Source organism: Charadrius vociferus, unplaced genomic scaffold (genome assembly GCF_000708025.1).
Source record: "Charadrius vociferus isolate BGI_N301 unplaced genomic scaffold, ASM70802v2 scaffold192, whole genome shotgun sequence".
NCBI lineage: Eukaryota > Metazoa > Chordata > Aves > Charadriiformes > Charadriidae > Charadrius > Charadrius vociferus.
In genome coordinates this window covers 1,169,875-1,195,914 of record NW_009647437.1, presented here as the reverse complement: position 1 = coordinate 1,195,914, position 26,040 = coordinate 1,169,875, and the positions used below count along the sequence as shown (strand labels likewise).

At 37.5% G+C, this 26,040-nt stretch overlaps 1 protein-coding gene across 1 annotated transcript in view; it reads left to right on the top strand.

The window, feature by feature from the left end:
* The first annotated feature begins 1,086 nt into the window (after positions 1-1,086).
* The window catches only part of THADA (thyroid adenoma associated), a 163,314-nt gene continuing 138,360 nt past the window's right edge, over positions 1,087-26,040 (top strand). The window contains exons 1-21 of the mRNA XM_009880656.1: positions 1,087-1,210; positions 2,635-2,729; positions 3,164-3,294; positions 4,071-4,219; positions 4,401-4,433; positions 5,719-5,767; positions 6,730-6,920; positions 7,587-7,681; positions 7,989-8,209; positions 9,183-9,874; positions 10,529-10,680; positions 10,829-10,984; positions 12,167-12,289; positions 13,272-13,395; positions 14,421-14,569; positions 15,338-15,548; positions 16,927-17,062; positions 17,410-17,546; positions 17,941-18,099; positions 19,304-19,461; positions 24,949-25,058. Coding sequence (XP_009878958.1) covers positions 1,135-1,210; positions 2,635-2,729; positions 3,164-3,294; positions 4,071-4,219; positions 4,401-4,433; positions 5,719-5,767; positions 6,730-6,920; positions 7,587-7,681; positions 7,989-8,209; positions 9,183-9,874; positions 10,529-10,680; positions 10,829-10,984; positions 12,167-12,289; positions 13,272-13,395; positions 14,421-14,569; positions 15,338-15,548; positions 16,927-17,062; positions 17,410-17,546; positions 17,941-18,099; positions 19,304-19,461; positions 24,949-25,058 — 3,347 coding nt within the window. The 5' untranslated portion in view covers positions 1,087-1,134. The remainder of the gene's footprint in view (positions 1,211-2,634; positions 2,730-3,163; positions 3,295-4,070; positions 4,220-4,400; positions 4,434-5,718; positions 5,768-6,729; positions 6,921-7,586; positions 7,682-7,988; positions 8,210-9,182; positions 9,875-10,528; positions 10,681-10,828; positions 10,985-12,166; positions 12,290-13,271; positions 13,396-14,420; positions 14,570-15,337; positions 15,549-16,926; positions 17,063-17,409; positions 17,547-17,940; positions 18,100-19,303; positions 19,462-24,948; positions 25,059-26,040) is intronic.

Below are 26,040 nucleotides of genomic sequence, written 5' to 3'. Positions count from 1 at the left end.
CGGCGGGGCCCGGCGGCATCTTCCTCTAAGGCGCCCTAAGCCGGGCCTTTGCCTCCACCGGAGGTCGTCGGGGAGGTGTCGGTTACCCTCCCCGGGCACTGGCCGCGCCGCTGGTTGAACGCCTTCGTGCGGTGCCCCCTGTCCCGCGGGAAAAGGCTGAGGCCGCCTGGGTTTAGGGGCGTTAGTTCAGGGGATCTCGTCAGTGTTTGTAAATACGTGGAAGGTGCGTGTAAAGAAGATGGTGCCAGGGCAGGAGGTGATGGGCACAAACTGAAACATAGGAGGGTCCCTCTGGTCATCAGGAAGCTCCAGGTGTGGTGTGAGGGTGCCCCAGCCCTGACACAGGTTGTCCAGAGAGGCTGTGCCGTCTCCATCCTTGGGAGCATTCAAAAGCCACCTGAACGTGGTCCTGCATAACTGGCTCCAGGTGGCCCTGCTTGAGCACGGGGTTGGGCCAGGTGACCTCCAAAGGTCCCTTCCAACCTCAACCCTTCTGCAATAACGAGCTCACAAGTCAGTGAAACTGTAGTGCATGCTAAATTGCCATTACCTTAAAGAAAAAAAAAATAGCTTGCTATTTGTAACATCCATTATAGCAAACACAGAACTGGTTGATGTGTTTTAAAGAAACAAACCTGCTTTGCTACGCAGTTCTAACTTTACATTAATACAAGTTGAATGAGTTTTGAACAGTAAAACAGAGCAACAGAAGTTTTGTGGTGTTATTCCCATGCTTCTGCGTCATATTTTCAAACTGTGATCCAGGGGCATGTAACAGACTATGTAACAAGTGCAGTTACACTCTGGTGAGACAGTTTGTCATTCATCCAGCCAATCCTGTTTTCCATGACTTCCATTGTGTGCCCGGAAGTCTGGGTGAATTTCAGACAAAATGCTTGAAATAGTTGAAGTTCATGAAACTAGAGAGAGATAATATCTTGGGGGAACAAATTGCACAGATAATGCAATAAACATTTCAGGACAGTGAAAAGACCATTATCATAGGAAGTGTTTGTAGTTATGCTTTTAAAATGATGTGACATGGTGTGGTTTTTTTTTTGTTTGAGCAGGTATCTCATAATCAGCCGTTTTTTTTTTTTGTTTGTTTGAGCAGGTATCTCGTAATCAGCTAAAATGGTTTTAAAGAAGAAGAAGGAAATTCAGGTAGATGCATTCTTTCTTGATCAGCAGCAGCTCGAGAAACTTCAGAGTAAGTGGGGTGTTTTTTTCTGAACGAATGTTCTGTAATTTCTTTTTCTGTTAGTAGAATGCATTTGAGTAGCTACTGAAATTGACCTGTTTTCTCTTTTTTTTTCTTGTTATGTTTTATTTCTGGTGGTTTTGTTTTGTGGATTTTATGTGTGTTTGCTCTTCTATGGTTTGTTTTTATTTTGTAATGACAATGACTTCTTACCTTGGCAGAGTTAAACGAATCCTTTAGAGCACCGTCTCTTTGGTTTGAAAGCTCTTTGTTTTGTTTTATCATTGGTGTGAAGATGGTAGCAAGTCCTACTTGTAATCCCGCTTGCAGGCCTGTAATTCAGTGCTACGTGAAGTATTAGCCTTAATATGTGGGATTATGCTGAATTTCAAAGAATCACAAGAATGGTTGATGTTGGAAGGGATCTCTGGAGGTCATCTTGAGTGTATTTTCCCAGTCTTTGTATTTTCTGTACTTAACTTCATTTAAAGATACTGTTAAAATCCTCTTTTATTTTGTGGGTTGGGTTTTTTTTTTTGTTTGTTTAATGAGATAAGCTTCTAGTGATCTTTACTTTAAAAAAACCAAACAAACCCCAAAATGAGTAATAAAAGATTTGTATACTAAAGTTACTATGAGGTGCTCCTTGCCTTCAGGTCAGCACTGATGAGGCCACACCTGGAGTGCTGCGTCTGGTTCTAGTCTCCCCAGTAACATACTGGAGAGAGTCCAGCAAAGGACTGCTAAGACCTTTCGGGGCCTAGAGCAGCCCTCCTGTAAGGAAAGGCTGAGAGAGCTGCGACTCTTCAGCCTGGTGACGAGAAGGCTCGGGGGAATCTTATCAATACGTAAAAAATATCTGAAGGGAGGGCGTAAAGATGACAGAGCCAGACTTTCTTCTGTGTTGAACAGTGCTGGGACAGGAGGCATCAGCACAAACTGAAACACAAGAGATTCCCTCTGAACATGAGGAAACACTTTCTTAATGTGAGGGTTACTGAGCACTGGCACAGGTTGCCCAGGGAAGTTGGAGAGTCTCTGTACTCTGTATTCAGAAGCCATCTGGTCATGGTCCTGGGCAGCCAGCTCCAGGTGACCCTACTTGAGCAATGGGGTTGGAACAGATGACCTCCAGAGGTCCTTTCCAACTTCAACCATGCTGTGATTTTGTGAAACTGGTCTTCATGCTGAAGGTGAGGCCTAATATTATGTTAGAGTGAAACTTGCATATTTTTTTTTTCATTTGTTAGAAAAAAAAAAAATTGGTGTTATGGTATTGCAAGGTGACTTAAGGGATTGTGGCACCAGCAGGTTCACTGGATCAGGGAAAAAACCCTAGAGAATTAAGCAGTGATTTCTTATTATAAATTAGGTATTGGTCATACTGCGTATTGTAATTTTTTTCTAAAAAGAGACTCTTTTTCCAAATGTAGTGTTTTCAAAGGCTGAAGAGCAAAACCTGGCGTCTCTGCTTCTGCACTGCGCGCAGCTGAGTGATGGCATCCAGCAGATCCAGTGTATTAAACAAGTAAGACCTCACTGTTGTTAGCATCGGTTTTGGTAACTGACAGCGTGTCATGTGCGTTAATGGAAAATATAATTCTAAAATAAACTTCATACTCTTTTAAACATTCCTGGAAACAGATAAAGAGCAGTTGTTACTGCTGCACATGCGTTAGGTAGAAATGTAGTTCTGGTACTTAATTTAGCAATTAGGCTAAATTAAGGCTACAGCTACTGAAAATGGTGGAAGGCAAGTGATACCAAGTTTCCAATTTTGTGTGTATGTTTTTCTGGTATTAGAGGTGTTCTTAGAACATTATTGAACACCTGAAACTTAAAGGGGTATGGTGAAGAGAGGACGGTTTTGCACCATATACTTGGATGAGAGGGAATTCTGCCTCTGTTAATGATCAGGGTATATCCAGAGTTTTTGCTCATCACGTGTTCTGTTGATTATAGATTATACCATTGGTGAAGAAGATGGATCAAAACTCTGCGTGTGATCCCATGCTTAAAGCTTGTTTGGATATTTTGGGAGAGACATATTTTTCACTGGGTGTGAAGAATCCCTTGAAAAAAGTATTAGCAAGGTAAAAAAATTAAATAGTAAGCTTTTTTTTTTTCTTAATTGCTCTCCTTTGTTGTGTACTACAACTTGCTGTAGTTTAATTACAGAAAATTTGTGGTACTAATTTGTGAATATGTACTTTTTTTCTTTCTTGCTTAGTTAAAAATCTGAATTATAAAGAATGTATCATTGGATAAATAACTTCGAAGTTATTATTTTGATCTGTTTTATTATTTTGATCTGTATTATTTTGATCTCTTTCATTACTGTAAAGACAGCCTAGTGTAATTATCACTGAATTTTAAAATCTAATATTAGATACTTAAAATACTTGTGTTAAAAAAAGAAAAAATAAAATATCAACTCTGACAACGTCAAGAGAAGGCTGTTCAGAGGGATTGTAACTAAACTGTGGTTTCTTATGCCAATTTTTATTGCAATTAATTTTTTCTTATGCAAAATTACTGCTGTTTTTCTTCAGTGCATTTATTAGAGCCTTAACATTTTTAAGATCCAATGCTTAGCTGACTTCATTTGTATGTCTGAAAACACTTGTCCCACTGAGAGATGCGGGGCTTCCATCCTGTATTTAGTTGCATGCCAGAGCTTTACACCCCTTTGACAGGTTTTCTAGCTGCAAAATTAGAATGTGCATGTTTATTTTAAAGCAGAGTATGTTTTCATGCAGGAAGCAACGTCTATCTATTATTGGATTTTTAGCTGACATTGACTTTAGTCAAGTGGATATTGAAGACCTCAGTATGAGCTAACTGATCGTGCTGTTTCTTACTGTTGCAGTTCACTAAATGGTCTTCCTGAACAGACTATGACGTTAGCTGTACAAAGCTTTGTATGCTGCCTTAGGGAAGAACTGAAAACCACAGACATATATTTGTACAGGAAAGTACTGGACAACCTTGCTTCCTGTATGGAGGACTCCAGCTTAGGTATGATGACACTGAATATATTGTCTTCTGTTTTAACTTGCTCAGCATTGGTTTGCATCTTGGTGTGGCACCTAATAGCAATGTTTACGTAAATCTTTATGTAAATATTTATGTAAATGTTTATGTAAAATAGATAGTATTGATTAGTATCCAGTAGTTAAATGTATTTTCTTTCCTGTAGGTAGAGCAAGTATTAAGAACCTGTTTGAAGAAGGTAAGGTTATATTTATAGTAAAATAAGTTTCACTGTAGGTTACTGGAGGGAGGGTTGTGTTTGAAGAAGTAACATGAGGTAGTGTCGTGGTTCCGGCAGGAATGGGGTTAATTTTCCCCGGGAGCCGGCAGGGGGCGGGTATTCCATCCCAGGTGAGCCATGCCCGGGCTATAGAGGCGGTAGCCGGGGAGAGGCGAGCAGTCGCCACTCCGGGGGGGGCCTGCGGCGGGGCGGGGGCGGGCGGGGGGGGTTTTTTTGGGGTTGGCGGGGGGGAGGCGAGCATTCGCCACTCCGGGGGTGGCCTGCGGCGGTGCGGGTCCGGTCGGTGCGCTCCGCGGCGGTATTGTAATCGGGTCTTCATATCCCTTTATTGGTGTTACTGTTTTGTTTTCATCTTTCCTTTTGCTGTTCTGTTAAATTGCACTATTTTAACCCACGAGTTTTGCCCTGTCGATATTTTTTTTTTTTTCCCCCACGGCTGTGGGAGTGGAATGAGCGGCTGTGTGGTTCTTTGTTGCTGGCTGAGGCAGGTAGGCATAAAGATCTATCAAATCTGATCTCCTGGTTAATTTTTAATAACTGGTACCCTCACGTGGTATTTTTCTGTCAAAGACTTTTCCTTGATTTGTACCTTTGGTTTCCAGGAGTCAGTCTTGCTCTATTGAGCAGCTCTAGATATAAATCTGAAAAGGTACTGGTGAGTTATTCTTAAAGGGGTAGGGGAGGTCATACTAATTTATGTGAAGTATTTTCTGTCCTTTGCCTCATAATGAAATTGGATATAGTAACACTGAGCTGTTAACAGCCATTCTTAACTATAGCCAGCCCAGGCCTGCTCTGGCAAGAATTTTCTTTGGCAATAATTTGGCAGAAGTCTGATTGCTGGTAATGCGTGATGACTTGACACAGTGTGCCCTCAGCATGCAGGTAATATTCACAGCTTCCTGTGCGCCTTTTATTGCTGGTCTGTCTTTAGCTCTTGGTAAATCAAGCTTTTCATTGAGGAACCAGAACTCTCAGTACCTTGGAGGACTAGGCCAAGTGGGTTGGAAACTCTTGTTTTGTACCAGGTTGTTGCAAAACAGCTTGGGATTTTGCTTTAGCATCACTTCTTTGGGTCTGCACTGAAATGTCATTTTAATTTGTTTATGGAGTGGAAGAAATGCTATTATGTGGGTAACTGTTACTTGTGTCTGGGTATGATGTATACGTGTGATTGCTTTGCTGGAATTTTTCTGTTCTATTTCTCTTTTAAATTAATTCATACCATAATTATTTTCACTAGTCCTTCAGTTTCTGCAGAAGTCACTACTTGACATACAGGAAGAAAACAGGCAAGTGAATTCAATATAAGCTGTATTTTATCTGTTTTAATTTCACTCTTGCAAGATAATCTGTTACGGTTTGTAACATCACTTTGTAAGCCATACATTGATGAAAGATGGGAATATCATTTTACAATGATACATATTTTAAATAAAAAAAAAAGCTGCTGATGAGTTTCTTTTCTTTTGTGGCAATATGATGATATAAAATAAAGTTTAAAGGCAGTAACATTTAAGGTACTGATACTGTGTTAGAGTTACTACTTTTAAGGGAGGCCTTTGAGTTCTGTTTTTGCTATCTGAATTTTGACTGAACACTGTAATTAATAGATACATGTGTTAAAATTCAAGTAGAGTAATACTGTTCCACTTTCCGTGAGTGTTTAATTCAGTATTGATATTCTGTTTAGTCTGTCACAGCAGTCATCATTTAATATCTTGGCATTTTCCAGCATTGCGTAAAGTGAAGCCTCTTCGCTGTGGTCTCTCATCATGTACCCAGAGGAGACGTGCTTAATGGAGCGTTTTGTACATTAAAAGTTTACATGTTGTCTGTCTTCATGTTAGAAGAAAGTTGAATCATAGAAATATGCTTTGTGCATGGAGGAACTACTTGAAAAATGGGAAAGGAGCAGCACTGTCTTCTGTTGGTCTTTTTGGAAAGCTGCTGGAAAAGTTCAGCTGTGCTCAGTCACAATCAAATGCCTGAAAGTTTGTCACAGGAACCTGCAAAAACAGTAGTAGAATTTGTCATTATGTTTGTTAACTTAATTTTAAAATACCGCCCTTGAGTCTGCTTCTTGTTTTCCTATAGTTACATATCTGGTCAACTCAAAAAATAAATTAGTTTTTACCATTAATTCTGTCTGAAGTTGGAAGGATATAGTTTTCTGGGGGTGGTGAAGAATGTTTTTCAATTTCTTTTTGTGTGCATGTCTGTCTGTTGGTTGGGTGGTTTTTTTTTTCCACAGAAAGAATCACGGAAATCGTATTGTTCAGACTCAGCTGATGCACGATTTACTGGTAGCCATTAAGGTTTCAATGATGCTTGTACAGAAATTGCAAGAAAATATCCAGGGAAGTGTTTGGAAACACCATGAGTCTTTTGTTTGGCAAAGTATGTGTAGTTTACTGAAAAGCTCCACAAACTTCCTAATGGATGGTAAGTTTAGTAAGATACAAACCCAAATATTTTTATTAAGGCGGTCTTGTTGTCTTTGTAGTAAACACCACCTGTACATATAAAAACTGAGTTTAGTTTGAATGGAAATTGAACTGCTGAGGTTAATGGGAGTGGGAGCAGTAGTAGGTCTTTTGGCGAACTATGGTTTGTAGATCATAATTTTGAAACATACAGTTTAACTCCTACTACTACAAAAACCAATGTAAATGCTAGTACTAATAATTTAGAAACTAACAGAAATACTGTTGAGACTCACAGAATGTCTGTGCCTATCAAAATTTTGTATATGTGTATGAATCATGCTGTCAGAACTATTTATCGGTGCACTATAATTGAGTTTACTTCTTAAACAGATATTTTTGTACAGTAGAATTTAATATAAATGTCAAGAGGCTCTGCTACAGTCATCCTTGTCTTACTGGGCAGTTCTGTATTTTCTGTCTGTTAAAAGGTATTAATAGTTTCCTATTACACTAGAGTATAAATTCATTAATACTTGCCATCCAGGCAGACACTACAGATTTGTGATTATACAACTACAAGTAGTCTAGGAAAATTCAATACCATCTTTATAATTTTGATACATAGTTCTAGCACATGATGTTTGCTGCACTCTAATGTAAAATATCTTTTTCTGCCATATAGCAACTCTCCTGCAAACTGTTCAGACTACCTCAGGACTGGCTGTTATTCTGTTTACTAAAGCTATGTATGAGCCAGCTGAAGAATTACCTTCCTTGGTAAGTGTGTTTCTTTGCTAAAGACTGGAAATGTCATAGTGTTCTTGATCAGTGCTACTACCAGTGTTGTTCAGAGGGTTTGCTGGTACGAACAGAAGGACTTGCCAACCTCTGTATCAGTCTTTTGCTGGAGTGTAAATCCTTTTTTCTCTCCTTGCCATATGAGATAATAAGATTAGGGTTTTGAATTTGAGAAAAACAATGTACAATAAATGTCTTCAGATCTTCTAAGGTTCTCAGTTATGCACAAAATAGCTTTTTTCTGTTGTGCTGAGATACTGTAATGGGTGTTATTTTGCAATTACAGGTCAGTGACTTGCTTCTTGGGTCAATGAAACACGCAGGCGTGCCAGCGTGGTTTGTGAGTAACTGTGGGACTCTGTGTACGGAAGAACTCCCTGACTCGGTCCTTCTCTTTCTTTGCCATGGAGCACTGGCTATGCTGGAATGGAAGAATGGCAGCATGGGTGAAAATGGAGAGAAACTGTTATTAGATATAGCATCAGTCTTGTTGTCTTTGAGTTCAGAGTAAGCCTGTGTTTTGGTTTGTGTTGTTTCATGTTTGGGAGGAGGGAGTTGATCTTTTTACTTGTTATTTTGCATAGCTTATATGGTCCTGGTGGAGTATCTCTTTGATGTTTTCAGTGTAATGATAGTAGTTTCTGCCACAGATCATGTCATCTTTTTAATATATTCAGAATAACTCTCTAAGTTTGAAAAATATGCCTTGATATTGCATAGATAGTTCTAAGTGACAGTTTTCTGTTGCATGCTGTAATGATTTTTTCCGACATAAGTGGGATTAGTTTACAAACTGCTGGACAGTAAGGTGTGGCAGAATCAATTGTTATGTAGACAGATAAAATTCAGTTTCAGGACATCACCTCCTATGCTTTTAAAAGTACAGGAGAAAACAAAATGTGCCAGTAAGTGGAATACTTGAAGTAAGGTGAACTTCAATTTTTTTTCCTGGTTGCAAGTGTTGCCTGCTTGCATCTAATGGACTACCAGCACTACTAGACTGGAGATTAAAACGTGTATTCAGCTTTATCTTTGTTCTTGCCTTGGAGGTCAATTTTGTGATTTTTGGTTTTGCACATGTGGTACTCAGTTTTTATTGTTTTATATGGCAATGAAAAGTTTTCCTTATATTTTCAAGAAGCATGCAATAACAATGCTGCTCAAATATTAGCATATGGATATTATTTTTGTTTTGTAAAATAGCAAGCGTAGTGACTTGTCAGGTTTCTTGTCACCATATTTAGGAGTTTTAGCTGTGACCAGTTAACAGCATGTCAGGTAACTAAGCATACACTTTGCAAAATCCACTTCATCACTTCTTTTTGTGTTAGTACGTTTTCTTCAATGGTTGGTGTCTCCTTACCCGTTTTAGTGTGAGGTAAACTGATGTGATGAATAATTATTTTGAAATAAAAAAATATATTTTGAAAAAATTGACAAATGCAAATAACAAACTTTTGTTGTTTGTTCTTTTTAAAAGGCTAAAAGAATCCAGTATGGCAACATCTTTGTCTAGAATCCTTGCTATTTGGACTAACTCAGCACTGGCTGCCCTTGTTTCAGGCTCCCCAAATCTAAAAATCAAACTTAATGGGAACTCGGACGTAATTGGGCAGCTGCTGGAATATATTTATACACACTGGGAACACCCTCTGGATGCTGTTAGACACCAAACCAAATTGATATTCAAGAATCTTCTTCAGATACACCGAACCACTATAACTGGATCCAATGAAAAATCAGACCCATTCTTTTTAAGGCTGATAAAGCGTTTACTAAGCTTGGAATGGCATGTGAAAGGGAAATACGCTTCTCTTGGCTGTCTTGTGGAGTGTGTAGGTACTGAAAATATACTACAGTTGGACAGAACAATTCCAGTACAAATCTTGGATGTGATGAATGATCAGTCTCTTGCACCTTATGCTAGTGATCTTTTGGAAACCATGTTTACTAATCACAAAGCCCATTTTATGTCAAGTTTTCAAGAAAGCACCTGGGTTGACCACTGGCATGACATCTGGGTTTCTCCCCTTCTAGTAATACTGTGTGAAGGGAACCATGACCAAACTACTTACATAATAGATTACTATTTACCAAAATTGCTCAAGTGTAGCCCTGACAGTCTGAGCTACATGATTAGAATTCTTCAGGCTTCTGCAGATGCTAATCTAGGTAAGAAAATAAATATTATATTTGTAATTACTATTTTTTAAAATAAATCTTAGAAATGTGATTTCTGGTTTATTATTATTATTAGAGTTAATTTGGGAGAAAAATTCCAGATGGCTATTATTGCTGTTAGTATTTAAAGGTGAAATTCATAATAATCAAAAGTGTGTGTTCATGCCATGAGCAAAATAATTAGTATTCTAACTGTGGGTCCCTTACTGTTCTCTTTACGTGCTAAGCTTTGTTTTGTATCAGTACTTTTTTTCTACTATTTTTCTGTTCTGCTCTTATTTCTTACACAGACGTCTCCAGTACCAGGACTTTACAAATTGTTTTTTGTTGCAAATATGTGGATACGAGATTTATGATTCTCCTGTAGTTTTTGACATAACTTACTGTAATTCTAAAACAAGGGCTTGTGAGACCTCACAAGGTCCTTTTTTCTTATGACATGTTCAAGATGAAGCTTTTTGGGACCCAGGCAGTTTAGAGCAAGTTTAATCTATGACAGACACTGTCTTTTGGGTATTGTGGGGTAAAAAATAAAAGGGGAGCGGGGGTCATGTGTTGGAAGTATTGGGAGTTTCTGACAAGCATTGCAATTAGTACATTTTTTGTGTTAATCAAACTATAGTTACTGGTTTTCATTTTCTTTAGGCTCTCGGAGTACTAGAGGAGCTCTTGGAGCATTAATGGCATGCCTAAGAACAGCCAGGGCTCACGGACACCTGGAACTTTCAACCATTGTGAGCAATGGTCTTGTATCTACTGAACGTATAAAACAGGGTCTAGTTCATCAGCACAATCAGGTAAAGGGACAGCATTTATTTTGTGTCTTTAAATTCGAAGAATTGCTTTGATCCTATATACTGTGTTAGCATTGTTTTTTTTTAAAAAAAAAAAGGTATTGTCATAGGTGCCTGTAACTCTTGTGGTTAACATCTAAATATCTTTCAGGTCTGCATTGATGCTTTAGGTTTACTGTGTGAAACCCATCGTAGCACGGAAATTGTGTCTATGGAAGAAATGCAACTAATTCATTTTTTTCTGATGTACAACTTGAACAGCCAGTCTCCTTCAGTAAGGCAACAGATAGGTTCTTTACTGAGAAAGGTAATTTCCAACTATTACCAGTGTCTAATGTGCCCATTATGTTAGTTATATAGCATTTACAAAAAAATTCTGCAGAGCGTGTTACGGAGTTGCTCATCTGAAAGAATAGAAGCTCTAAGACCAGGACTATGTTGTATGTGTTACCCAACTGAGTGGTGATAAGTCATCGCAGGCGAGGGTGGCTTAAACAAAAAATTGATAGGCACAGTAACTTAATCATGAATGGCAGCGAGTGTTAGTTAACCTGTCAGCATATGCATACTTTACTAACAGCAAAGCAATGTGTCGTAGAGTAAGCGATGAACCTTGTGTTGCCGGTGTTGTGGACTAACAGTGTGCTTAAGTAGACTTACCATACCTCAGGCAAGTTCATGGTCACTTGATCAGCCTCAGCAACCTGATTTGGAAGACAAAGTAGAGGAATATTGAAGTAACAGCATGACATGTGGCTGTGCTGTTACAGTCCGCAGGGACTGAGTGTGTCAACATTGTGGAAGTTGCCAAGATCACATGTAGATCATGGTAGAAGGATATGGGTAAAATGAGGCAACCATGTGTGTATAAAGAATGTTTTGGAAGGTGTTAATGGCAAAAGAAAGCGGTGTGGAAGGAGAGAACAATAAGTTTGAGACGGGAAAAATAAGGGAATAGTTTTGGTGGAAACAAAAGAGAAGTCCCTCTCTTTCCCTTCCTGCCTGGTGCAGACTGAGGAATGTGAGATGGAAAAAATGTGTTAGAGGGAGTATAATAAGAAAGGAAATACTACTAGTGGGTAATAAAAGAGCTGGGGGAAGCACTCCTGAAGTGAGTCAAACTCTGTAAAAGACACTGAGGCTATAAAAATTATATGCATTAATTGAGCTTTTTTTTAATAGAGGAACATATGTTCCAGAGAAAATGAGGAGGTGGGAGAAGACGAGGCATGAGTTTAAGGAGGAAGATAGATGGAAGAAGGTGTTGGAGGTGCGGGGCAGAGGCGGGAAAGGTTGTTCACAAGAGAAATGGGGAGCAAAATCTTGGTTTTGGAGTGGAGAGAGAAGGATCTGTTCTGTGTTCTACCTTGTGCAAACTTTTTAAAAATTACAAGCAATATGATCTCTAAAATAAGCTGAAAATCCCCCTTTCCCCTATTTAACTGTCAGTGATTCTTGCCTTACCTATGTTTTGTTTTTGTTTTAAAAGTTATTTTGTAGGATACAAGAAAGTTCCCAGGTGCTTTATAAATTGGAGCAAAATAAAGCCAAGCAAGAGTTCCTTGAAAACTCAACTAAAAGACATCCTTTGGGGATTTTGCAGCAGTATAAAGTAAGTTAGACTAATAGAGATGCAGATATAAGAGGTGGGATAGCATTTCTGAATGATAGTTCATTGTTCTTGAGAACACTGCTGGGTAAGTTACGCTGTGTCTGTGTTAGGAAGTAGTGTAGTGCAGAAGGAAGAAATCTGTAAAGCAGAACAGTGCTGAGGACCTTGTCCACTCTGTCTGCACTTATGCAAGTAGATTTTGACCTAATGTACTGCTGTCTAATGAACTGAGTGCCCATTAATATCTGGAGGGTATCTTTAAGGTTAGTTTTGTCCAAAAGCAATAAAGGTTATTTTTTGAGGGATTGCTCCATGATGTGAACTGAAACAGCAGTAAGTGGGGAATAACTGGACATGTATCCCCAACCCAAACTAAAATTTCCAGGTAAGTGTCCCTTCAGCTACTGGCAGTTTAGTAACAAGTTTTAAATTACATGTGTTACTTGGGCTTGAAATGGACATCTGTTGAGCTTCAGCCTTTTTCTAGCTCTCCAGAGTGATCAGTGAGAGAATGAATGGCAGTGCTTCAGCATGAAGACTTCGTATGAAGACTTCGTTTGTATTTGTCCTTTTTTCCTGTTTGAAGGCTGACATAATCAGTCTCTTTGTGTTAAACTGTCTCTTGTCTTGAGTTCTGCTTTTCTTGTTCAACTAATTTTCAAGGTTCAGATACAATGGCCATCATTTTGTCGGAGTGGGGAAGGGAAACTGTTTGTTTGGGGTTTTTTTTGGTTTTTTTTTTTTAAAAAAAAAAAAAACAACCAACAAACAACAGATGGTTGTCCAGCCTTCACTGTACTCTAGGAAAAACAAGAAATTTGTCAGTAGCGTGGAGGTAGGCCTCCCATTCTTCCAAAATTAACTTTAAGGTCATAATTTTTGGGGTAATGTGTAAAGCAGAATGTCCTGAATTCAGTTACTTAGACTTTTGTTGGTACGGCAGCAAGTAAACGGTCATAAAATTTTTCTTGTGATTTTTCAGGATTTCATGACATCTGTATGTGACAGACTTTTTGAGGTACTGTTTCCTGGTTCATCACACCCAACCAGATTTTCTGCACTGAGTATTTTAGGATCAATAGCAGAAATATTTTCTGTTGCAAAAGGTGAGAAGCCTAATGTATAGGCTGTAGGAATGGGAGATTTTGAAGAATCTTTTATGCCAGCTAGTCAATTTCTGTCAAGGTCAAACGGTATTCTTAGTCCTTAATTTCTATGGCATTTCCTACGTTGCTTTCATTTTACCTGAAGGAAGGATAGCAAGCTTTACTGGAAAACAGAATACTGATGAAGTAAATGCAAAATATGATGGCCTCTTTTTTTTTTTTTTTTTTAAAGAAATGTGACATGTAAGATAAAATTTTATTTTTGAAAGGGAAGAAAGATGCCTTCTTGGTAGATCTTTTCTCAAAAAAATCATGAACACGTTAGTTTTATTATTACGAGTTTGTGGTATGTTGTTGCTGCTTTTTAAATTTTTTTAGTAGAAAGTTGTATTGAGAGATGCTTGTAATAGCAGCTTCAGGATTTCAGAAGCCTGACATTACTTCTAGAAAGGAGGTTTAATTGCTGTTATGTGCTGGAATGTGTTGCACTTGTTTACATCTTAAAATTTTTGGCTTCTTTATAGCATTAGGTCAGTTGCCAGAAGTCATGACTCCTTTAAATCTAAATTAAAAGCAAAAAATTGTAATGGCTTCCCTTTTAGGGAATTATTCCTATGACAGAAAGAACCAAACCCCAAAACACACTGAAGTTTTAAACCTTTTTTGAGAGGAATTCTTTTCTACTATTACATACTTCCAGGAAAAGAATTTTTAAGTGAAGCTGAAATAAAGGTTATTTTCCATGTTGAATATAATGTGAATCAATGGGCTTCTGGTTTTTGCAATCAGTTCCTTTCTGTATTGCTGAGAGTCATTTCTTGGATATGGTAACCTTTTTTTTTTCCCCAACAGTAAACATGGCATTTTAAGACCTATAAAGAGAAGTAAGCAATATTAAAAATAATGCTTTAGCTAAAATTTTATTTTAATGCTTCTTTTAGTATAGCTAAGAGAAATGTGAATATAGTGCTTATTCTGGAAAGAATTATAGCAAAACTATCTAAGGCATTGATTTCTTCGAACAGGCCAGGCACAAGTTTTTCAGTTCGATCGGGAGATCGATTCTACTCGTGTCCAAACTTTGATCCAGTGCTTTGCCAGTAATTTTGAGGAAATAAAAGTTCTGGCATTTGGGCTTTTGATGAAACTGCGTGATGTTGCATTTAATTTACAGGTATGTAATTAAAAAGTAGTTTTTAGATTTAAATAACCTTTAAATCTAAAATACGTTTAAAAACATTTTTACACAGCTTACGCCCTTAGCTAAAGAGGCTTGTTTCACTAATGGATGAAGGAGTTTGGGTAGTTCATTGGCTATGACTTTGAACTATCAGAGAAATAGCTAATTCCAGCTCCTTGCTTATCTGTGGCTTCCCTTTGTAAACCATTGAGGCATTTTGACATGGTTACTCTTGTGTTTTAAGAAATGCAGCTCTGTTTCTTTCCTCTCTGATTGGTCTCAGGTTTCATTACCTGATTGTGTTTTTTGATTTCTCCCAAATTTTGCCCTTTGACTCGATACTGTTGAGTCTTTTCTGTTTATTACTTCATAAAAATTTACTTTTAAATTCATAAGTACTGGTGAAAAAATACTGCTTCCTGATAAACTGTGCTTCTCTGTAATGTCCGTTAGCAGATAAAACAATAGTATTTTAAAAAAAACAAAACAAAAAGCCTGTCCTCCTGTCAAGTGCAGTGTTTCAATACTGCTTTGTAAATGAATGTCCCCATCCTCAGTATGTATGTAATTTTATCTTTGCTAAATACATACGCGTGCATGTTTTGAGTGTAAGGTGATCAATGTACAAAATAAGTGTTTCTTAAGAAATATGTAGCAGCAAACTTATTGAATAGCAGGTTCTTAGGTTCCAGGCTGCTAAGTAGCTTAATTAAATCAATATCGAAGTTCAATAAAATGAACAATATTGTGGGTTTTTTTCAGGATTCTGAAAATCTAGATCTCCTATTCCAAGCAGCAATGGATCTTAGCACAAGTACCAAGCCATACGATTGTGTCACTGCTTCATATTTGTTGAACTTTTTAGTACATCATAAAGGACTACAGCATATTTGTTTAGGAAAATGGGTTGAGCATAACCCCCAGATGGATGAAAACACGTCAGTAAGTACAGTGGAGAAGAACACTTTAGCAGGTAAGCTTTTGAGGAAATGCATCTCTGTGTTTTTTATATTTATTTAAAACCTTACTGCTTTTGCTTAAGGGGTTTGGTAGGAGGCATAATGAGTAGGAGTTGCTTATTTCTAGTAGGATTTTAAGTATATTTTGTTAAGAATCCAGGTGCCTTAGTAAGATCTTAATCTCGTCCTGTTCCTGTTAAGACTAGAGAATGTTCTTAGAAGATGGCTTTTGTTGTTATTTTGATTAGTGGGGAAGTGACATTGAGGCCCTGGTAGCTAGCCTGATGAAGCTGTGCACATAAAGTGCAGGAAAGGAACCTCTGCTTCCTCTAAGAGCTCGCTGACCCTCAGCAAAGGCAGTCGAGGTTGGTCTCTGTCATGTTCCAGTACTCGATATTTGCAGCACTACCCCTTGGAGGTCTGTTCACTTGGAACCTTTTTTCTGAATAGTTTGCAGTCCTGCACATACATTTCTGCAGTAATTAAGCTTTATTCACATGTGGGATATTTTTTTTTTGATTTAGTGCCTCTGGATGAAAGCTGAGAGGCTCTAGATCTGGCAGATTTGGCAAATTCATTAAACAGGCTTCCTTCACCTTTTGTAATTTGCAATAAAACTAAAATCTTTAAATTCATTGTTTGTAATAAAGCATTGGATGTAATTTGTAGTAAACTCATTACTGTATACTTTTTTGTGCCATTATTGGCCTTTCCGGAGATGCTTGTTAATACTTTCTTCACATGCTGTGAAATCATGATTTTGAGACTTGGCTGTGGTTGCCATATATGAAGCAAATGAATGGGCAACCTCATGTCTTATTGTTGTAGGGTACCTCCTGTTGTTAGTTATCTGTAGTTCGTTATCTGGGTCTGTAATTCATTCTGATTCTGACACTGAGATGCCCCATGGTATAAATATAAATAAAATAGGCACATGTATCATAGAAAATTGGGCAGGTTCTTTAATGGCTAATGTAAGATTCAAATATTTAATATTCTGCTGAACTGTTTGTTGTATTAACCTGGCTCTAAGAGTGAAGTCTGACTTTCATTATGTGGTAGGTACCTTCTATTGACTTCATCGTGAGCCCTGGGATTGTCCCTGAGTATAGGATCTGGGCTGTGCTTTTCACAGCTGCTGTTTGATTTGGATAGACAGACTAAAATGACTATAACAAATATTGCTGGAGTTTAGGTAACTGAAAATCAACAGTAACTTCTATTTAAAGGAAAAAAGAGTGAAAAGTGTAAACAAGGAAATTGCTGTGCATTTTCCATTGAATTGTTGTGTAAACAGGCTTTGTTCCTATTTCTTTAAAGCAGATTTGTTTCATAGAAAATACAATATATGTGTGTATGTATAATGCAAATCTGTACTTCTAAAAATTTTAGTTATCAAGCTTTTGTTGGTGAACGTTGAAGAAGAAATATTTCAAGCTAAGAAGTCGCTGCTTCAAGCAGCAGCATCGTTCCCCATGTATGGGAGAGTGCATTGCATAACTGGGGCTTTGCAGCAATTACCTTTTAAGTAAGTAAAACATACTGCTAAATAGCAAGTTGTAATTTTGTATTTAAGCACAGTGGAAGAGCTGCGCAGGAGAACCTAAAAGCATACAGTGTTGTTTGTAATGAAATCCAGGACCTGTGGCTTTTAGAGCTCTTACTGACTGCTGCACTGTTTAGCTAGCTGTTGCATGCTTCCTTTGTATGTGTTAAATTCACTCTTAGGACTTTTCAAACTGTACCCTATTTATAGTTTCCATAAATACCATTGCAGAAGTGTTTGTAATTTCAGTTCTTTCCTTTAAATATAAAATTATTTTTAATCCATGTTGTGTTGTTTTTTGCTTGTGATTTTGTTTTCTTTTTTTTAAGTAACCTGACGTTGATAGCTGAATGGAAGGAAATGGTGGCCAGACTCATTCTGATGTCATACAAACTCTCTGCTGTAGTATCACCAGTAGTGCAGAGCTCATCACCAGAGGGTCTTATTCCAATGGATAGTGATTCAGGTAAACAAACAAAACCCCCAAAGAGTTCTGCTAAAATCTGAAGCTTCTGAAGTTCTGTTTGTCTTACAGCGATTCAGAACTAGAGCTAGCACCCCCTCCTTTCAATTTCTCATTTTATGTCATAATCTTAAGCCCCTTTTTAAACTTCTATCAGAAGTTGTCTTGACTTCTGCACTGTTTGCAGATTGTGTTGTTGCATCTATTTGGAAGCACATGACTCTAAAGTCCAGTTTTCTTTCTTCCTTAATCCTTGTAATCACCATAGTTTTATATTAGTTTTTTTGGTGCTAATAGTTTTCTTTTGTATTTACATACCCAAACCGAATTAAATTTGTAAAAGAACTGAAAGTAAAATCCCAAACAATCTTAAATGTTCCTCTTGTTTAATGTGTAGAAAGTGCAGGTCGTCTGGAGATGATCCTGCATGAGATACAACCACAAGACACGAATGATTACTTTATGCAAGCAAAAATTTTGAAAGAAGACTGCAAAGTAGAGTCTGAAAAGCTGGCTGACCACAGGCCGATGGAAAATATTTGCACAGAAATGAGAGGTAAATGCAATGCTGTATTAGTAATTAAATCAAGATACTTGTTATAGAGCAGGCATTTTACGTGGGTGATCAGAATTGGAAGTTACTTGCTCCATATAATGTTTCAGTTCTTCAATAAATCTGTCAGAAGCTAGTTATTCGTGGGCATGGTTTTAAAGACTAATTACTGTGTTTCTGGAAGATTGTGGTTAATCTCTCTTAGAGCACCAGTGAAAATGAGTTGTTTTGATATTGGCCTAGACTCTATTGCCTTAACTGCACTGGCCAGGTAATCTCTAACACATTTTCTGTCAAGCAACGCTTTTTAATGTGTTTCTTGTTGAAAGGTGTTACACGGTGTTATTTACCTCTCCAGTGTACACAAGACTAGTGGGGAATATGTTCATGCAGTAAAACTTGTTGCATGAAATTACATAAGCAGAAGCTTCTGTTTGAAAGATTCCAGTGGTAAAATGTTAAATAGTATTTGTCTACTTTAATTAATAGCAGTTATGAAATTAAGCCTTACAGTGATAAAGAAATTGTAAAGTTTGACGTGTTTAGTGTATACCAGAATAAATTTATAGAATACCTGTACATTTTTAAATTTAATAGTTTATGCAAGCTTTTTAAAGCTTAAATATTTGAACTTTCTTTCCTCACATGTTTTTTCCTATGTTTAAAATAGTTTTGGTTGGGCCATATGTTTTGTTTCATGACAAGAATTCTGTAAATATGTTAAAGTGGCACAGTGGCCACCAGATGGGGATGTTGTGTTAGAAACGTGATGCCTTTGCCAGGCCTCTTCCTGTGGGGGCACCTGGGTTAAAAACTGAGTAACATGCAGTGAGGGATGGATGGATGGATGGATGACTGACGTAAAGTTTGTTGGCGCCTGGTTCCAAAGTTGTAGGTGTTTGTACAGTTCAGTGTGCAGGTGAATACCAATTGTGACCAAAAGACCGCTACTCTTAAAAATAACAGTTTCCTGGTAAAATGGTGTACTGCTGCCTCTTCCACGGGGCATAAAGTACAGTGAGTGTTCAGGAGTGGAAGCAATTAGGGTCAGCAAAACTGAATTATCTTTTGGGTTAGCCAGCTTAGAAATTTTTCTCGTAGTTAATTGTGTTTTTTAAGAAGATTGGGCTAAATGAAGTTTAAATTGCAAGTCTAAGTCTGAGAACGTTGAATTATACTATTACATTTGTTGATTTTTATTTTTAAGGTAAAGAAAGGCAAACGTGTGATGTCACAGCTCAAATGGTTCTTGTATGTTGCTGGAGAAGCATGAAGGAAGTATCTCTGCTCTTAGGGACACTGTGTAAACTTTTGCCTTCACAGGCTACATCTGAACCTTCAGATGGGTTAATTACTGTAGAACAGGTAGGGTAATTTTTACTATAAAACCTTCACTTTTCTTTGGGGGGGTGGTGGTGGGGAAGGCAGTTTTCAGAAGACTCTTTCTTCTTAAATCTACATTGTATATGGGAAAAGCTTTTTTTATCTTTGTCTGTGTTTTTTTTTTTATTGCCATGTTCTCATGGTTTTCTTGTTTTATTATGCTTAGTTAACAGTCTGCTTTTTGATAAAGTGGTATTTAGAAGGCATAACTATAATAATTTGTTTGCTTATCTGCTACTACTATACATAACTAAAAAAATGTTCTCATGGTTTTCTTGTTTTATTATACTTAGTTAACAGTCTACTTTTTGATAGTGGTATTCAGAAGGCATAAGTATAATAATTTGTTTGCTTATCTGCTGCTACTATACATAACTAAAACCTCAAGAAATATTCATTCTAATTGTATTGGGTTATTTACAAGATGTATGCTGTGTTTAGGGATACCAATGCCTGCTTGCCTGCCTCCCTCTCTCAGTATGTATTAGGCATTAATAGAGTTGCTAAAAATCTTCTAAACTGGCTTCATATTCAAAGTATTTTTTGTTTCATTTTGAACTCTAGATGTTGGGATTTTACTTAAAGCTCTTCATTAGTTGAACTTCATAATCAGTAATTCTGAAAGTCAAACATGCTGACTAACTATAATGTTGTCTTCCATAGGGCTCTGAATTATGAATAATTTGTATGTAATGTGACTCTCTGTTTCCTCCATATTTTTTTTTTTGGTTTAAGAGATCAGAAATGTTAATATGCCATCTGGGTCTCTTGTAGAATATTGAGTGCAGTGTTTACAAGAAATTAGATTACCACAGGCATTTATTTGGGAAATATTTTGTGTTTATTAAATTTCTGGTTTTAATTGATGGCCTTTTCATTTCCATATGGTTTCAACAAAACTGGTCTCTACATGGAATATTGGAATATGCAAGACATACTACTTTTTAACCTCTTCTTCTTTCCAACAGAAAATACTTACTTAGTTTTCCCTTACGTGTTAGAACTGTCTATCTTAAAATGAATAATAGTGTAATGTACTGCAGATCTTATTTCTTATGCTATCTAATGTTGTGGTGCCATGGAAGTAATGTTACTGTCTTTACTCTTGCATTGTCTCTAGCCTTCACGTTTTCATCTGGTTAACATCTGTGCTTGTATTGTTGCAGAGGTCTGGAGGGTAGATGAGAGAACAGATATGTGTTTCCACCATTATGTTCCTTAATCTGCTCCAAGTCAAAAAGGAATGGGTATTTTAGAAGGAGTCAGCTCCAACTGTAGCATCTCTCTCTCCATTGAGAAAGCAGACATTAGTAGTTGCCCTTTCAGAAATACTTCGTTATTAAGCAACACTATCTTTTCCTAAACATGCCTGTTAGATTCTTTATACTTCTGATGTCTTCCCGTGAAACAGAATGTCTGCGTTCTAATTTGAAGAATGCTAATTGATGAGAAGTCAGTTTGAAATACTGATTTTCCTCAGGCTTGCAAGGAAATGCACAAGGAAATACAACTTGGCTGAATGTATAACAAATATTATAGGAAAAACCATGGGCATTTTCTCTACTTTTTGAAACTGGCATTACCCTATTGTACAAAAAAAAAAAAAAAAAAAAAGAAAAAGAAAGAGGGGATTTCATCATAAATGACTAGAAATGTCAATAGCAGATCTGCTGTGACTTCAGACTTTTATTAAACACTTTTGAGTGTTGAGAAATAAGAGAATTGGAATATGTTATCTTATGCATGTAGAGCTTTCCTTTAAGGTTGCCCATTCTTTTTCTTTATTCTGCAAGTATTAAAAGAGATTTAAGAATACCGGGGTGGGGGAGGAGGAACTTGAGGGAAACTTTGATCATATTGCCTGCAAGCAGGACTAAGTAACTGTTGAGAAATGTCTGGTAGCACCACTTGGCCATTCTTGTCATCCTGTTGCAAAGCCTTACTTATCTTGTCCCTTGCTTCATGTCCAGGTCAGTAACTCTCTTAAATTGTACCTTATGGGATCACTGTTATTGTCACAATTTATTCACACAAAATATCACAGTGTTGATTCTGTGCATAGTATTTTGATTATTTTTGCCTACTTCTTTATTTGAGTATGTGAATGAGAAGGCAGTGTCTTTTGGGTTTGGTCCACATTAAGACAGGGCACAACAGAAATGTGCTTCTTGGTAGGCTGTGGTATTAACTGGCTACTCGTGGCACTAATTCTTGATTCCTCTTTGTAGCTGTTCGTGCTGTCTGTTCTGGTATGTACCTAGGCAGGAGAAGTTGGCAGAGAGGCAGCTCTTGTTTGATACCTTTTTTGTGGGTTTGTTTGTTACTGGGAAGTCGGGACAATATCAAATTTGCACTTGCCTTGTCTTTTGAGTACAAGGTTGGGTTTGCATGGCATTTGAATGCCACTGTGTGCACTGACTGTAACATCTTCAGCTCATTGATGTGGAGATATGTGTGTAGAGTCTGAAAATACTGTATTTGAAATGGCAGTCTTCAAAGCCTAAGCCATTTTGCGATGGCTGCTTTACATTTAAAAATAAACATAGGAAATGTCTGGTACAGCTGGAGGAATCTCTCTATTAAAATATATATTCATTCTACCTTTCATCCTCCATCTGACCCTTGAAGTCCAGAGATGGCAGGCTCAAAGCTTTCCCTGTTAAGACAATCAATACAAACAGTGTCGTGTCCTAGTAACCACCACATAATCACCAAAATGATACCTAATGAAGACTGTGTGTTGATTTTGTCATAGGACTTGCAAATCGTGAGTCAATGCTCCAAGCCTGGAGGAACTTTGAGCTCTTCCTTAAACTCCTGCTTATCTCGCCTTTGAAGTTTTAAGGTGATTTTGGGAGATAAGGTTGCTGGAACTGTGTACCAAAGTGAGAAGAAACAGGCAGCAGAAGTAGACTTAGTACTGTCCCAATGCCAGGGGTTCTGCATGTGATAATCCAGCAGTCAGAGAGGTGATCTGAGCCCTTGTGGTGGAACGCTGAAGTACACGGAAGACTTCTAAGTACTGCCCACCCTCAGTACTTTTTACTGATTTATGCCACCAGGACAAGCGTGGTTCCCATTGCTGCTTTGGAGTTTGTTCTATTCAAGGAAGAATTTAAAACAAACAAACAAAAATCTCCAAACCACCAAAAAACAACTTCTCCCCAGTTCTTCCTGTAATCAGTCGATTTCCTCTGGAGTTCAGTATGGTTGGCAATAGTTCACTGACTACTAGTTGTTTCTAACTGTGAGATGCTTTTGCGTTCCTTTATGGGTTTGAAGCCATCCTCTCCTAATGATTTAAAAAGAAAAAAAAAAACCCAAAAAACCAAACACACAACCAAACAAAAAAACCCCTTCTAGAATGTAGGAACCCTACTTTAGTGGCATCTTATTGCTAGGAAAATAAGATATGGAGGCATGAATGTACCAACTGTTTCTCAGAATACTTTCAGGACGTCTTGTACAGAATATGTGTCTTGAACACTGAGTTTCTTGGTCTTAGCAGCAAGCATGACCCTGTAAGTTGTTAATTGTTGCATTAATAGGACTAACTTGTTGTACTGTAGGTTTTTGACCAAGATGATCGAATTTATTTAAGATATTTGGTCTCTTTGCCATATTTGAATATTTTAACTTGAACTGGCGTATTATTTCCTGTGCAAGCAAAGTTGGTAGGGTCACCTCTTTTTACAGTTGCTGTGGGTCTTTGTGATGTTGTAGGAAATGTGAATTCCTTGATTTGTTCTCCATCCTGACATATAAAGTACTGGTCTTATGACACAGGCAAGCTGGACGCTCATGGATGGTATGGTGCTTTTAGATAAGAATCCAGGCTTACGCACTTGTCTCAGGATAAGTCCTCTGTCATTTGCATGGACTGTGTTATGGCAGTGCTTGTTCTTTAGACTCTAACCAGTGAGTTCAAACTGTAACCTGTGAGTGGAAATTAATATATCAGAGTTCGATTTGAAGTAAGCTTCTAGTCAATGTGACTTTTTTGCAAAAAGCTCAAAAATATAAATGGTAAAGTTGAAAGTTACGTGACATCCCCCTACTTCCCCCCCCCAAATCCATATGAATTATTCTAAAAACGTTGGGGTGGTGGTGGAACAGGACAGTAATTTGATTTGCATGTGTATGGTTTTCTTGGTTTGGTTTTGTTTACACAGCGGGAGAGTTAGTCTGTGGGTCAGTTCCTTCTGAAAAAAGGGCACTTACTTTTGGGCTAGAAAGCTGAAATCCTTTAGGTATATAAACTAGCTTAAAATCCACTCAGAGAAATAACTGTTTTACTTCAAATATCTCCAATTATTGTTTATTTTCTGTTAGGTGGGGGTTTAGCTTCAGGAAATAATGAGTAGACTTAATCTCCAGGTTTTTTTTTTAATTATTGCAATCTCATTGCTTGGGTAATATGAATTACACAGCAGTAGGGTGGAAAACAGTATAGCTAGATATGACGTTAACTTCTCTGACATCTTGGTTACTTGTCAGACTATTAAATTATGTTATTTTGTAACTAACAGAATAAGCAGAATTTTATAAGAAACTTGACATGCTTTTATGCTTGGTGTTATATAAAAGCTTTGAAGAACCCTTTGCTGAAGAACTCTTAAGAAATATTCCGGAATAAAATTTTGCATAACAGAATTAAGTATGTGCAATGTATTTTAAACAAATTATACTGGAAGTTTGATTTAGACCTTGAAAGTTGATGAGAATTAGAGAAAAAATAAAAAGCATATCTTTCTGTAGAACGAGATTGTGTCGAATTGTAAGCTTGCAAACAGCTTTAAAAACTTGGTGTCCTGGTAGAGCTCTAGAAAGTAACTATTGGTGAAAGTTTAGTTATAGCATGTAGGTTTTTGAGACTTTTAAATGTAGCTCTCATTACTACATACATACAACATCTCTTTATTTTAAAGATGTTTCTAGTAGTCAAAGGCAATTATGCAGAATCCTAGAACCTTAAAAATGGCTAAGACAGGTTTGTTTCCCTTTAGCACAATTTTTGAAGTTTGAATTTCTTATCTTTCTCAGATATTTTTGTAGGTGTTTGTTTCTGCTGTTATGATTTAGTGGATATTTTCTTTGGATTTTTAGGTAAGAGTGAAGGCAAACAAGAAGGATTCTAATTTTGTTTCCTCTGAAAATCAAGAGTTGTCCCTTTCTTTTCTTACTGTCTGAGTGTGTTCCTGTTGGACAAATAGCTAATTTTATGTCCCTTATTTTGGGGGGCTTTTTTAAGGACATAGCACTATCCCTTTAATCTGAAGAAGAGACTGTAATATTTCTTATCCTTAAAGTGTTTTTTAATGATAAGACTTCTAGTTGCTTTTTGTTTTTGCCAGTGGCCTTTCCAACTAGGGGAAGGATTGCTGCTTTTAATTGCAGAAGTATCTTGCATATATAAATGAATTGTTTGTATATAATTTCAAATGGCTGTTCTCTTGTTTTCTTTTTTAGGTTAAAAATATTGGGGATTACTTCAAACATCATCTGCTGCAATCGAGGCACAGGGGTGCATTTGAATTGGCGTACGCTGGCTTTGTGCAACTTACAGAAATGCTTTCCAGGTAGAAGATGAGCAACTTACTGTGTTTTTAATATAATAGTTTTTAATATAATAGTTTTACCAAACTGTGGCATCGATCTTGAAACTGGCTGTGCAAGCAGATCCTTTATTTCATGTGGATTTTATTCAGGTTTGTTGTAGGCATGATTATGACATCAGTTACATGACGTCTTTGACTTGGACTGTGATACTTCTGGTTAGAGATGGTTCTTAAGCATTAAAAGACGATGCTTGCTGCATTTTTCTCTATTTCTGACGTGTTAGTTTACTGAACAGCTTTCAAAAGCTCTTGGGAGAAGTAGGAGTATAGAATTCTTCCCCCCCTTTTCCAGCCCTTTATGAAAATGAATGCCAGACTTTTTGTTTCAGCCAGGATGTTTTCCTGGAAACTTGTATTGCTTGTCACTGAGTTGTGTATTCTGACATTTGGAAGGCTACCTGGCAGTGCATCACAAGATGTGATACACAATTTCTTAAATTTTTTTTTTCCTTCCCCTTGTAACTTTATACTTTCCTAGAAGAACTAAATGAGCAGAATTGTCCTGAAGTCTGGGCAACAGCATTGGAATTTCCATTACATGCTTGCTTACCTATTTCAAGTGTTGGTAATGCTTCTTTGTGATATCTAGTTATTATAGCATGGCTGATTGTATTTAAAATGAAGGAGAAAGAAGACTGATACCAGAATAGCCAGTAACTCTTTGGTTTGGTACTCCTGCCATATGAGGAGTACTTTGGGACTCTTCTCCAAAACGGGCGAATTAAGTCTCTTGGTGAATGTAGTCACCCTGCAGGTCTGTTGAGCGTTGCGGAGCTGCAGCTGAGGGGCTCCACTCTGCAAGTAAATCCAAACTGGCTTACCTCTCTCTGTAGCTGCCAGGCTCACAGACAGTCTTGAAGCATGTGTACCAGAACCTTTTTCTGGGGCAGCTTATAGTATTGTACAGCTTAAACATGATACCTTGTTGAACAGAATTGAACTC